The sequence below is a fragment of the Salvia hispanica genome, chromosome 1 (genome assembly GCF_029641045.1).
Source record: "Salvia hispanica isolate PSC_SH4W2 chromosome 1, Shi_PSC_v1, whole genome shotgun sequence".
NCBI lineage: Eukaryota > Viridiplantae > Streptophyta > Magnoliopsida > Lamiales > Lamiaceae > Salvia > Salvia hispanica.
In genome coordinates this window covers 68,722,497-68,737,213 of record NC_142692.1, presented here as the reverse complement: position 1 = coordinate 68,737,213, position 14,717 = coordinate 68,722,497, and the positions used below count along the sequence as shown (strand labels likewise).

General features: G+C 34.4%; 2 protein-coding genes across 2 annotated transcripts; both read right to left on the bottom strand.

Moving 5' to 3' along the window:
* Positions 1 to 2,006: 2,006 nt before the first annotated feature.
* On the bottom strand, positions 2,007 to 3,933 carry LOC125185135 (1-aminocyclopropane-1-carboxylate synthase 9-like). The gene is made up of 4 exons (XM_048081629.2): positions 3,799 to 3,933; positions 3,577 to 3,708; positions 3,342 to 3,502; positions 2,007 to 2,877 (listed from the first exon to the last, which is right to left on the bottom strand). Exons 1-4 carry the CDS (start codon positions 3,931 to 3,933, stop codon positions 2,007 to 2,009), a joined length of 1,299 nt encoding a protein of 432 aa, XP_047937586.1.
* A 6,768-nt stretch (positions 3,934 to 10,701) lies between these two features.
* Positions 10,702 to 14,010, bottom strand: LOC125219797 (putative pectin methylesterase CGR3). Its single transcript, XM_048121866.2, has 6 exons — positions 13,792 to 14,010; positions 13,640 to 13,679; positions 13,048 to 13,086; positions 11,965 to 12,339; positions 11,337 to 11,392; positions 10,702 to 11,026 (listed from the first exon to the last, which is right to left on the bottom strand). The coding sequence occupies exons 1-6, from the start codon at positions 13,912 to 13,914 to the stop codon at positions 10,874 to 10,876; spliced, it is 786 nt and encodes a 261-aa protein (XP_047977823.1). The 5' UTR covers positions 13,915 to 14,010; the 3' UTR covers positions 10,702 to 10,873.
* Between the last annotated feature and the right edge of the window lie 707 nt (positions 14,011 to 14,717).

The following is a 14,717-nucleotide window of genomic DNA, read 5'->3' as shown; positions in this document are numbered from 1 at the left end:
GGAATCAAGCAAATCCGGAGATATCATTTGGACAAAAGAATAATGAGACGACAATTTGTCTTATCAATTTTTTAGTTATAACCACTTTCCAACAGTTTTAGCATTATATGAAAAAATAGAAGTGTGACATTAAGGTTGGGCTATATAGATTGCATACACAAGAATTCGAATGAAAAAATGTGAGAAAGAAAAAGAAAAATAAGTGCTGAGTGTATTATACACATAAGAGTAGCTAATTTGAATTTCAGTTAATATAATTAGATGCGACGATACTATATGAAAAGGAAATTAAATCATATATAATATCGACATGTTAATTAAACAATTTGTAAGGAATTTCGAATGTGGAGTTATTAATGCAGACCCATATTAATATTATAAGGTAAAGAAACTGATAAAGAAAAATTGCCCAACAAAAGAAAAGAAAAGTAAAGTAAAGTAAAAGCGGTATTAAAATACTTCAACACTAGTATTAATTTAGTGATAAAGAATAGTACTATGAAAAATAGTACTCCTACTACTAAAATTTATTGGATCGAAACAATTGTTTTAGTATTATACAAATGACTGATTAAATGTTACGACCCAACTTTGCTAATTATAGCAAGGTTCGATATACCGTGACTGTGGTGGATATTAAGAATGTGGGTTGAGTACGAAAAGAAGGATTTGATGGTTGAACTTTCTGTCCGCAGAACATTGCTTTGTTCTTCGTTCTTGTGAAGGCTATATCAACATATTTGCCCGGAGCAAAATCATTTTCTTATGCACGCTGCAAACGGCGGACTGGTGCAGGTCTTGTGGAATTGGAAAGACGTCCAGAAACACGATGGAGACGAATCTTCTTCGGATGGCTCTTCGAGCCCTGTTGATGCTGGTAATTAGGTAGTTTCTGAGCTTGGTTAACTTCCAATGTCGTAGTTTTTGTGACATTTTTGAATGATATATGATGATTGATGAATATTAGTGTCATTTAGGTATGTAGCCCTCTCTCAATGGCATTAATCACCATTGTTGGTTTCATAAATATATGCAACTTATGATTATAAATTAATCACTACAAGTTGTTACTTTATGGGCTTGTGACAGACGGTTTATTTAGCCATTTTATGTATTTTTAACGATGAAAAGTTTGTATAGACATATTGCACCACATAAGTCCTCAAAGTGACGTAGATTTGTACAAATTATATGTGCGAATTTAGTTTACGTCACTTGGAATTGATTTTTTCAACATTGATAGTCAAATTTGTCATGTAGCCTTATCCTTCTTTCACTAAAAAGGGGTAATATAGTTGTATTTCAATATTTTATTGCGTACTTAAATAAGTTTTGTCACATCTAAAAATATTGCAGCAAGAAATTGCAAATACCAATAGTCAAACAAATTTTTTTCTAAAATTTAGACAAATCGCTCTTAAATATAGATACGTCATAGTCTTGAATTAGACCTTAATTGACTTATGTGGTGAAATTCATACTTTTTTTTAGATTGACTTGAGATTCAATGGATCATATCTCATTCACATAATTTAGTTTCTTTAATTTCAATTTATATGCTTAAATAAAATTGATGTGTTTATTATACCTTATAAGAGTATATAATTATTTTTTTTGAATCTAATATCATTTTATTAGATAAAAATGTTTATTAAAGTTTGTGTTTCACTTTCAAATATGCACATGTGGGGTAACCGAAAACTTATGGGACATTTTTTCCGCAAAAATGATATTACCTTTTGGGATCAACCTAATTAGTAATGTCTTAAACGATGCGATAACATCGACCATTTATCTTGTACTGTTTTACAGACATTATAACGATTTGTATTTTTTTTTAGAAAATAAAACAATTAATTTAGTGACCGAGCATAACACATAACACACAAAAAAGTAGGAAATCAAATCTCAATAAAAAAAAAAAACTCGACTATATTTACATCCATGCAAGTAATGCAACAACATATTGTTACATAACATTAATCTCCTTACAACACAAATGGCTTTCACCGGCGCACCCCGGCATCCGCCACGACGGCCTTAATCCGCCTCAACGCCTCCCTCAGCGTCTCCTCCGCCACATTCGCGAAGCAAACCCTAAACCACCCCGGCTCCGAGCAATGGCACGACTTCCCGGGCGCCACATTCACCCCAAACTCCATCACCATCCTCCTCCACAGCTCCGCCTCCGCCTCGAACGAGGCCGGCCCGGGCCCCATCGCCCCCCTCATATCCACCCAACAAAACAGCCCCGCCTCCCCCCTCAGACAACGCAGGCCGGCCTCCCTGAGGCCGGCCCGCATCACCCCCCGCCTCCTCCCCAGCCTCCTCCTATTCTCCCTCGCGTACCCCCGGATAAAACCCTTATCCGCGAGGATACGCGAGAGGAGGAACTGCGACTGCGACGAAACAAGCCCAAAGCTGGACATTTTCGTCGCAGCCGCCACAAGCTCCACATTGTGCGAGTATATCGCGCCAATGCGGAATCCCGGGAGGCCGAGGTCTTTGGATAAGGAGGAGACGACGTGGAGGCGGGACCAGGCCGGGTGGAGGGGGTCGGGGAGGAGGCGGGAGAGGGTTTCGGTGAAGGAGGGGGTCGGGAAGGAGGCGGTGGCGGTGTAGATCTCGTCGCTGACGATGTGGAGGGAGTGGGAGAGGGAGAAGGAGAGGAGGAGGTGGAGTTCTTGAAGGGAGAGGGCGGTGCCGAGGGGGTTGGAGGGGTTGGTGAGGAAGAGGCCTTTTACTTTGAGTTTTAGGGTTTGGGCTCTTTGGAAGGCTTCTTGTAAAGAGGGTTTGGTGATGGTGAAGTTGTTGGAGCTTGAGGTGTGGATTGGGATGATTTCCACTCCTGTTCTCCACTTCAAGTCCCTATCAAACCTTAGGAGAGAAAAATAGATGAAATTAGAGGGATGATTTTTTGGTTAGTATGCAAAATGTAATTTTGGTCCAAGTTCAATAATTTGGTGTAGGATGGAGGGAGTTTAAAGTCAAAGGAATTTGACTATTGAAGTGACAAAATAGATTTTATTCTTTGTTATACAATAAAAGGATACTCATTTAGGCAAAAGAGTAGGTAGAAAAGTATCATATTTAAGATGGTAGTTGAAAATGTAAAATCCACCATCATATTTATGTTTTATGAGTAAATCATCATACTTGCATATCTAAATAATCTTTTGTGATATGAAATGTATGTGTGTGTGTGTATACAGTGACGGATCCAGGTGGGGTTCTTGGTCAGGTGGCAACAACCTTCTTCATTGTGTTTTTCGATCCCATAAATTATGTTTTGTGAATTCGTCGTTGTATATATTAGTATTTCGGAAGAGTTGTGTGGTTACCCTGGATAATATGGAGTCGGGATCAAGAACGCTTCTCCCGGTTCGGCCAGACAAAACATGAGAATCTCATTTGCTGAGGTTGAACCGGCTGTGAGAACCAGCTTGTCCACATCAAATTTCACCTTATTTCCTCTTATTTCAGACATGTATTCTGCCAGCACCTGAGATATATGTACATATATATATATGAGAGAATGAGAGATATAGAGAAAGAAATAGAGAGAGTTATACACACTTTCTTGAATTCAGGAAGGCCATGATAGTCTTGGAAGAGAGCTAGCTCCCTAAACACAGATCCACCTTGTTTTCGATACCAATTCGATTCTTGATTTTCTTCGATCCAAGACTCAAGAAGATCGAAAGAAAGCTGCGGTTAACAAGCCAAAATGTTAATATTTCATGCATGAAAATGTTGCTGTTTAAGTAGGGGCGGACGCAGAAAAAAAAATATTATTACCTGATTCTCGGCGAGGCCCATCTGGATGATCCCGGATGGGTTGTGGATGGGGTCGAACGGGTTTTTCTCGTATTCTTGCCATCCTAGGAAGTAGGAGGAGTCTTGGCCATGTGATGTAACTTTCCTAGACAACATTTTGTTTGCTATCCTTAACACAACCTAGCTTGGAATAAAATTTAGTGGGAGACAAAGGTGTTGTGGAAATGTGACAAATTGAGGGTCTATTTATACAACAAGAGATGGATTGAGACAAAGGGCCGACCATGTTCTTCTTCAACGGTCATTAGATTTTTGACTGATGATGCATCATAAGTAGTTGCTTTGTTGGACTTTTTGTGAAACTATAGTCTTGTCGAAGTTAATGCCCCATTTCTTGGAAAGAAAAGAGAAAAAGAAACTAAATGTGATTAAGTAACATATCTTTTGGTTTATGGTGTGTTGGATTTGGATATGTGAAAAATGTTGCCACTTTAAGAAACTATGAATTATATGCCCGAAAACTATATTTTTTGTGAGAACGTGAGATCAGTGCACTGAATAAAACGTATTTAAGTTGTATCGAGAATTGTTGATGTATCAGATTGACATACACATGAATAACGAAAGGAGTGGATTCACCTGCAAGATTCGACCAAACTTATTTAAAAAACACAACAAATAAGTAATCGTATCGGTTGTGTTTAAGTGCTTAAGTGCAAATTGATCACTCTATCATCACTACAATATTTAGGGATTCTCATGTAAACTCTATCTCCTATATTTCATGGATTACTTCATGGACACCCAAAAAAAGAAGTGATTAGTTTGTGTCTGAGATCAATCATGCATGCATGTTTTTTCCTTATGTGGAAGTGGAACCTACAGTGTTAGACTCTTATCCATTGAAACTAATTAGTGCAAAAAAAAGAAAATACTTTAAGCTCCAATTTGCTTTGGCAAAGTGAATCATATTTAGAAACACATAATGCCTTAGATAAAACATTCTTTAGTGAGACTTTTTCTTTCCAAGATAAGCTAATCAGCTTCAGAGACTGCAGTGACTAATCTAGGGTTTGCACCTCGTCTCTTCTTCGATGAAGACGACGGCTAGCTTACTCGCAATAGCCCGGACGATCCGATTGATTAGCTCGAAAATAGCCAAAATCCGATAAGATTGGGCTAAATTCCTTGTGGATAGAACTGATAACCAAAAAAAAAAAAAAAAACTAATTAAGTAATTATCAAATTGCAATATGATCACAAAATTACTTTCCTAATATTATACTAGTAAAACAATGGTTTCATATCTAAGTGGATAATGGGATTGTGATTGATTCTTGAGTCTTAGAATAATGAGGACAAAAATGTTGTCACAAGACCATTATAGCTTACGATGGTATAAGTCATGTCCTAATTGTGACACAAAACCGTTACAAGTCAAGTTGAATAATTTCTCTACATATATTTGACAATCGTCACCATTAATTATTCTATTCTTGAGGCCTTATATCTCACATCATTCTCCAAATTAAAATGTGATGAATATCAAATTACATACTCCATATAACTTGTACATATCTCCACTCTTAGAGTCTTAGTTAATAATATTCGAGACGATGAAACGAAGGCGTGGAAATAAGTACCCCATGCTATATTTGTAACTATAATGTCCTTACATGTGGCGCTCGTTTGCTTCTGTTTCCATGTGATTTTAGATAGATCGCTACTTTATTGTTATATTTTGAATTATTTACAATGTTCACTCACTATTATTAATTTTATTTGATCGCTTTATACTATATAAAAAATATGATATTCGGGCTAAATATATCACCAACGGATCAAATTTCAAGCTATTTTTCAAGAATAAGCCTAACTTGCATATATGCCTTTAGACAAAAGGCATGACTAGACAAACTAAGTCATTGATGCCTACGCAACAACTTGTCCTCCGAAAACATACTACATGATAGAAATTTGACTATTTCATCAACTTTGCATAATGGGACTTTAGTGAAATTTATCCATGCATACAAGTAAGCCAATAATGCACCATTTCCTTTAATGGAAAAACTGGAACTTGGCCCAGCAACACCCCACTCCCATTGGGAACTTTCCATCACCAAAAAGGTTTTTAGTTAGTCAAATGAAGTGATTATTTGCACATACTAATAATACTTCGAAGACCATAGTCACCAATTTGCAGTAATTTCATCCCAATTATGAAACTCTAACTATATACTTACTATGTTAGTGTAGGATATATAAGTGTGGATTTTGGTTTAGTTTTCTTTCGCTTTAGCCATTTAACCTTTTGGATAAAAATTACTAGTATATATAGTGTCATTGAAATTGAGTTGAATTGGAAATCTTATCCAATTAAGTTTGTGTATTTTTAGTTTGTGGTGTTTATTATGGATTCCACTCAATAGTGTATTAATTGCATTTATGTCTTTCATCATTTTCGAAATGAAACAAAGGTAATTATAATGAACACTTAAAGATCGACAAATCCTATAATATAAAATAGCCCCTCAATTAATTAATTATACTATATATTCCTTTTGTAAATGTTGAACGTGATGAGACATGACTACATGCAATATTTCTCACTTTTATGGAACAAGGGGACATTATATATATATATATTGGTCGTGATGAGATAAGTAATATTGCAACAATAGAAATAATAGTATAAATAATAGTTTTAAAACCAAAATATATCCCTCTCTGATTTAAATAGATAAAAAAGAATATCATCTGTATGATTCCTCTAGTTAAATTGGGACTTGAAAATTATTTAAGTGCATTTTTATATATATATATCAATATGGTTTGAGTTATATATGGGCATTGGGTCAATAGGATTATTTTCTTATATATGATTTATTTAATTCATAGTTAAAATATGGAGTAATACTTAAGTCATATTATCTCGATTAAGTTCAAAATTTCTTAGTGATTGTAGTATTTTTTGTCGTTCGAATCTCTTGTTGGTTGTAGTCTGTTATCTCTGTTATCTCTGTTATCTTATCCGAGTTACATTATTTTAGCGTTCCACATGTGTACACGAGGCTCGCCACATTTAGTGATTTTTATATTTTAAAAAGAAGTGTTGGGTGCCGGTCAAGTCTTGACACTCAACTTGTAGAAAACGTATAGAAGGAAAACTAGCAAAGGCTTTTAATAATCTACCCCTTATTGGAATCTTGCAATCTTGTAGAGGAGTTGAGTAAAAAAGGTGTTGGCCTATATAAGGGTATGAAACAAACAAGTTTAATAGTAGAATGTCTAAGAGGAAAGGTCCTTTTTGGTCCTTAACATATGGCGATTTTTTGATTTTGGTCCATAACATTATCTTTTGAATTATTTGATCCTTAACAAATAAAAATCGATCACATTTAGTCCGAAATGGACGGAAATGGTTAAATCTAACGGTCAACGAATATTACTTGAATTTTGATCGGATTAATATTCAATCAACTATTTTTTTAATTGAAGTAATTCAATGCCCAACTATAAACAACTCATGCTCACTATTTCAAACTAAGATATAATGTTGCACATATATATTCTGGCACTAGTGTCACTTCTTGGAAACTTTACAGAAAATGAGTAGAAAATGAAGTTGGTGTAGTTTTTTTGGTTTAAAATGGCAGGGGCCACTTTTCAATATATTTAAGTGTGCTTCATCAAATGCCAAGTGTAAAGAATTTGATAGTTTAATTTAGTTTCTTAGGCCTAGGATATTCCATTTTATATCCCTTTTTCTATTAGTACTCTTTGTTATGGTTATTTGTTTTATTTCATATAGTAGCTAAAAATTACTTAAAATTAAATTTTTGATTTAGTCGTTTTGTCTATAACTTTAAGTAAATGAATAAAATAAAAATTTGAGCCATTTTATGTTAACTTGTATAGTAATAAAATGTCGATAACAATTTTAATGTGCTAGAATCAAACTAAATGCATAAAATAAAATAAATAACGTTAATAATGACTAAGAGTAGTGATCACTGATGATGCTCACATAAAGTATGTTGCATAATATATATCAAAGTACAGTAATATGTACTCGTATATATATTATGCAACATAATTTACTTGTGGGTTTTTTGTTTTGTTGTTGTTTTTATTTGATATCTCTGCTGAATGAGGATAAGTATTCCGCTAGCTAGTAGTGTCAGAATGTGTGTTCGCTCATTAATTTTTTTTTTCTTATGTTCGTGCAATGCTTTCCTCCTGTAGTTTTCAATGTAGTGTTAGTCATTGTCTATATATTAATTTCGTTGTCTATATTCTTCATTTTAATGTGAAGAGAGAAATGCATAATTTCTTCAATCTAACTTGAAATAAATAGCTTATTCGATTTAATATACGAAGAGGCACACTTCATCTCTAGCTAGTTAAATCCTAATCAAAGATCATCCCAAATGAACTATTTGTTCTTATACTTTGCAATTCACATTTCATTATTATTAACAGTAATAACATATACGATGCATGAGAAAAAGAAAAAGAAAATACTAGAAAATAAAAGTTGTTCATGTGCTCACTCTTAAGAGAATGCCAAATTTATTAAAGGATAGAAACACATGGTACAATAATTCCATAATGAAATTAACAATATAATGTGAGGCTGTTGGAACTAGATAAATATAAGTATAAGTATATCTTAATTGTGGTGACAATATAACATGTGTATCATGATTTGGTTTTTTACTTGGGCAAAACCGACCAATTGACAACGATAGGGGAAAGCTAATTAAATCTCTTCAACTAGATACATATTTCAATTTGTTATAATAGAATTTTTTATGTGTCTATTGTGTTTCAAGGATTTCATTCAATTGAAAGTTAAGAAGAAACGATTGTTTTGGCGCCTTAAAACTTAGCCGGAAAGTTGGCGTCCATACTTCCCCTTCTCGTCGGAACATATTTGTTGGTTTTGTTGCTTCGTCGGCTGTGCTTTTTTATTTGATTTTGGTTTTGTTGAACTTTGATTGGTCCCGATCCACCTTCCAACATCGGCAACAACCTTTCTTAACTGTGTCTGATCGCACGAGTTTTGTTTTCTGGATTTGTCATTAAGACCAAATAGCATAATTCTATTAAAAATTAGTACTACAAAGTAAATGTAGTGGATAATATTGAAGAAGCGTGGGTTGGTCGGCACACTGAAATAGCTAAAAAAGGCAAAGCATAAAGCAATGGAATTTATGAGGTTCCATATTTGTATAACCCTTCATCCATATTTCAGTCTACCATTTATAAATGGAACCAATAATTGACTTTGCAGCCTACTTTTCCCTCTCTGCGTTCCCATTTGTCACGCACCTTTACTACATCATATAAACCCTAATTCATTATATTCATTATATTCATCGATAGGTTTGTGTTAAAATGACAATTCCTCTTAAAATGACACCGTGACACCACTTATACAACAATATTATAAACGCTACACAACAATCTATAGATCGTTGTATAGCGTGTTACATATTGCTGGCTAAGAAAAATTGTTGTATAGTGTATAACATATTGCTGGCTGTCTTTTTCAGAATTTTTTTTTTTTTTTTTTTGCCACGTGGCAGCTTATTATTCGTCCACGTATACAAATGATTGACTAGGAATGGTGGTATGGTGTTATTTTAAGAGGTGGTGGCACCCTAACATTCCCCTTCATCGATATTCATATATGTGTGACGCATGTATATTTATCTATATTCAATCTCCATATATTATATACTATATAATATACATCATATCCAGAAAAGAATGAAAGTGAACCTCAATCTTGAAGAGTCGGACATAGAGAAGAAGATCGTCACTGACATCCAACGCAAAGACGGTGTAGCGGTCGTCATTGGTGATAGCTGACAAAGAATGAAAGTGAACCTCAACCTTGAAGAGTTGGTGCGGAGCTCAGCTAGCTGCCGCACTATAGAATCGGTAGAAGTTCCAAAAACCGAATTTAATTTAATGAAATTTTCCAATCCTTCTAGTTGGATCAGTTGAGTTCCAAACAATACAATATATTTAAACGATATAACAAGTGTAATTTAAATTTTCACAATGCAATTAAAAAAATTGCTTTACGTGAAGACACAATAGATCTTGAAATTAATTAACTCAAATCCATAAAGTATATTGTGTCAGTGGAAGATATCTTCTCTTGTCAGATGAAATAAATTGTTGAATATTGGGGTTATGTTTGAAGAAAACGTACAATTTGTGTTTGTTTTTAACTACATTTTGCTGTGTTTTTTGTCAACATGTTTGATGTTTAAAATTCTTTTACTAAAACCAACTTGAAAACAAACTCTAATGTTCAAAAAGTCACCTTTTTAATATCAAGTTGTTTGTACGAAAAAACATGTGAATCTAGTTATTTGATCCACATTTGAATATCTCAACATGCCTTCTTATTTCGTATTTTATTTAGGATCACATGAGCGATGTCACCTCCGGGAGCACATTCAGCTCGAGCAATGGGCCTGTTTTGATACCATGTTAGAGTTTTATAGAGGCTGGATATAGTCTCATTTATTGGGTAACGTTTCATCACCAATTGGCAATCGAAGGAGAAGTTTACTAGGTATTTAGATTTAAAAAAAATAATAATAATTATAAAAGACTAATAATGGTTCTGACTTACCTATATAATAGTAGTGATTATTCTAACCCACAACGTATTGATTTGAAAAGGAAACGTCTCACCGCAAAGTTGTTTAGATTGATCGTTTTCTACTTTACACTTTCATATACGTGGAACAACTCATATGTGAATATCTCCGCACATGACATGTAGACAAGTCAATCGATTCACTTTCCATCGAAATCAATGAGCTGCAAGAAACAATCTCTCTCTCAATTATAAATTTCATATTTGAAAATGAACCTATGATTTAATAAAATATGAAATGAGAAATGTTCTACTTTCCCATATATTGTACTCCTAGTAATAAAAGAATATGACCCTATTTTGGGATGAAACAAAAAAAGAGAAAAATGAGACAAAATTTGTGGATTTCTTTCTGAACTATTCAACATTTACTTGATATATATGCAGAGACATTCTACACCTACTAGGACATCATCGGTAAGACTTGAGATGAAGTATTTGGCAATTTGAGGTGAATGAACTCTTTGCTGCAGCTTGCTCAAACTTCTTCGTTGCAGCTTCGTTCTCCTCTAGGCTCATCTGAAGAAAATATCTTATCCACCACGTCGAACTCCTCAACTTAGCCTATTAGCAAAGCATAAGGAAATGGCCTTAAATTGCACGCAAAATAATGTGTAGTTTATGAGCAAAATATTAGGATAACATATTTCCAAGAATGATATCTTTGAGGAGATTAGGTGTTTGGTAAGAACATCAAGCAAGTTCCCATTATCGAAGCTCAGATTTGAAAACCTGAGCATCCAATTACGGAGAAGGTTGCTTAATCCGGTTGGCCATATTTAATACTACTTGATATATTGTTCTCAACAGTCCTTGAGCAAGAAAGGGCAAAGTTAAAATGGAGGAAAAAAGCGTGAGATAAAGATAAACTTACAGAACGTCCATATCTGGCTTTATTAACAGACATTGCTTTTTGTTTGTGCGGATACCCTACAAGTTTATAGTAAGGTACTAGTTAATATACAAGGTCATGGAAGCAGTAACAGCCATAAAAAGGATGACTTGAGCAACATGAGGAAAATAAAGAAGTAGAGCCGAGCGCGAAAATGCAGAACATGTATGTTAATACATCTAAGCCAAGGTGATTGAGTCCTCTGCTACCTTTAGTGGCCAGAAACTTGAAGTCACAATAAGGTAGTTCCATAAATCAATGAAAGTTCTAAGATCAGTACTTGCCAAGCTACTATCTTCCAATGAATAATGACCAAAGTTGGCTTTTCCCAATGGATAATCACCATCATTGTAGGGAAATGACATAAGCAAGAATTTGTTTGTTGTGGAACAGGATCCAATCTAGTTGGTTAATATAATAGGTTGTACAAGCCATGTATAAATCAATAACCGGTAGTCCAGATTAGTTTTTCGTCATGTATGATGCGTTCTATGAGGATTTTTGGCTGTAAATTTGGAGATAAAATGAAATAGACTAAATCCCATAAATTCAGCTAACAAAAAAAGAATTTCAATAAAACATGTAAAGAAACATGGCAGTAACTACTAACCTGTGAATATGACCAGACCATCAGATGATAGCCTTGTTAATGCAGGCAGGCTCCTGTTGAGATATCTCGGAGACAAGTAATCCAACGCATCCGACACAATGACAAGAGGAAATGATTTTGCCTTATAGGGAAGAGGAAATTTGATATCAGCCACACGAACAAGGCCTTTGTGCACCAGTCTCTTGCATGCCTCATCAGCATCTTCAACATCATATGGTTCCACACCAAAAGCTTCAGTGCCTTCCTCCTTTATCAATCTTGAAACAACAAAACAAGTCTCTGGACCAACATGCAACACCTTGAGCATACTGTTACCATATACTTTTTTTAGAATTGGAATGGCACGTTCAACTTCAACAGTGCATGAAACATCTCCTGCATGTAGAACATGATATTGAACATCAAGATAAATGTCAGCACGCCTACCAACCTTCTATTCTGATCGTTAATCATTTACGTGAAATCTCCCGAAAAATTGATAAGTACTACCTCCTGTTTTATTGTAAAACCCTTCATACAAGTGTTATTTCAGGTAAGACTATATGCAGACGAGTCAAAATACAATGAGACTATTTTAGATTAGATAGGGAAGAATCAAAGAAAGTTTAACAAAAGCTGAATAGCCATTGACTGTTCTGGAGCTCTATATGATGCAAGATTTTAGCCTAAATCAGCAGGCAAACTCATGAAGAAACTAATAGCATGCCAATCAAGTACAACAGGTAAATAAAAACGGAGCATATCTTACCCGAGAAATATATTCAACCAGCAAAAGGTACTAATTTGATGTGTTAAATTATGTAAACTGCTAAATAGAAGTGTCTATTCATGAACACTGAAATTTCATGAAGCCTCTACCCCAAAGTCAGTATTCCTTTCTCAACAAGAAACAGGACAAAGCAACCTAGACCATGTTCCATTTATATTCAAAAACGTCTCCATCATAGTGAACTATAGATCCACCATCATGAAACAGGTTATAGACAACAAAAGAATCAGAACTTAAGCCCCGTTTAGATGCACAAGATTTAAGATTGCAAATTTACAAGATTAAAAAAAATAAAGAGCTCGCAGTATGATTACCTTCCACGCGATTCAGAGCTTTAGGATTTCCAAAACTACCTATCAAGAAAATCATTTCCTTTCAGTCAAAGCATAATAAGTATAAAACACATCAGTCGACATAATAGCATAGAAGCACAAAAAGCACGATACCGAAGTATCTCAAGCTGTTCAAATATAACACGATAAACCAACAGGTCAGACAACCAAAACCGAGAAAACTATTACCATGCTAGTCATTTGGAACACACAAAGCTGCTTATCTTCTAATATTTGAAAATATTAGCCCTCTTACATTCGCCAATATCAGATTAAATCCTAAATGTCAATATAAGCACTTCCCTTCATGTCGAAACATCACATCCATTATATAAGAGCAAAATGATATACACCACTACTCAAGTTTGCAGACAATTTATAGCAATTCAAAAGCAATTCATAGCAAACCTCCAACATTTTTGCAGCACTACGCATTGATCATCAACTACTACTAACATACATTTTCAGCATCCCCAATCTACATGAATTTGATTTCACTTAAAATCCTTCTAATCAGTAACCTAATGCACAATTCCAGAAGCAATTAATTTTTTTTTCAAAAAGCAATTCGAACCTTGGCCGCGATATAGATAACCAATCACAAACAATGCCCCCTGCAAAATCGAGATCAAGCTGAACAAGTCAAGCAAGGAGCGCGTTCAGGTTCAATTTCGCCAATCAGAATCCGCTTCATTCAAAAACAAATTGAATCACAAATGAATATACCAGAATGAGCGCAATCGACAAATAAGAAGGAGAGCGGGATCTGGACTGCAACGAAGACGATGATAAAACTGCTCCAGTCTCTGATATGCGCCGAGAGGGATTAATCGGCCTTCTAGCTGCCATTTCTTTGCCAAGCTAGAGCTGATGTGTGTAGATTTTGTGGAAAAAAAATCTTCAAAAATGAAAATTGAATCGCTGCAGTGTGTGAGAAGTGATGGAAGATTGATAAAACTAATTCATTAAATTTTTTTTAAAATTTTACATAATCATCACTTATTTTGTGTTTATGATATAATTATCCCTAATTAATGACACGGCAAAAAGACAATCACAAATTTAATGATAATACAAACGGATTTGATACGAGACTATAATTAAAAAAAATAATTAAAAATCTAATTCAAATAGAGTCGATTAATAAGGCATTTGGATTTATCGTTAAAGGAACGTGATCAAATGAAAACTCTAAATACTGTATAAACTCAAAACTATGAGCTGGACATTAAAAATGTCAACAGATCACAAAAAAACATCTAAAGGAAAATGTCAACAGAATTTCAACGGTAGTCAATTATTAATGTTGTGTTGATATCGTGTTGACACTGTGTTGACATTAAAATCTTGAAATTTTACACTATGTTGATATTGTATTGAAACAGTTGTGGTTGAAGAGTTTTGAATTTGGGTTTGCACCATATATAAATTTGCATTTATCACTAATCATAATATAAGTATAAAATTATCCACAAACAAGTTTTACAAATTTTAGAGTGGGTTCCAAAATTGTAAAAAGTGAAATTTGTTATACACTTTCTTTTGCAATAAATTTTCTACCAAACTACAATACTCTCTTCGTTCCAAAATAAGATTTACATTTTGTTATTTCAGGTTTGTCCCCACAATAAGAGTCATATTTCACTTTTACC

What these genes read in the sequence shown, in the direction of transcription:
- LOC125219797 (XM_048121866.2), bottom strand. Translation starts at nt 13,914, where the DNA reads ATGGCAGCTAGAAGGCCGATTAATCCCTCTCGGCGCATATCAGAGACT. An exon ending in TGGTCTGGTCATATTCACAG is followed by an intron (nt 11,393 to 11,964) that starts GTTAGTAGTTAC and finishes ATAAACTTGTAG; the next exon opens with GGTATCCGCACAAACAAAAA. An exon ending in AAGCCAGATATGGACGTTCT is followed by an intron (nt 11,027 to 11,336) that starts GTAAGTTTATCT and finishes CTTTGCTAATAG; the next exon opens with GCTAAGTTGAGGAGTTCGAC.
- LOC125185135 (XM_048081629.2), bottom strand. Translation starts at nt 3,933, where the DNA reads ATGTTGTCTAGGAAAGTTACATCACATGGCCAAGACTCCTCCTACTTC. An exon ending in TGGGCCTCGCCGAGAATCAG is followed by an intron (nt 3,709 to 3,798) that starts GTAATAATATTT and finishes TGTTAACCGCAG; the next exon opens with CTTTCTTTCGATCTTCTTGA. An exon ending in CCGACTCCATATTATCCAGG is followed by an intron (nt 2,878 to 3,341) that starts GTAACCACACAA and finishes TTCTCTCCTAAG; the next exon opens with GTTTGATAGGGACTTGAAGT.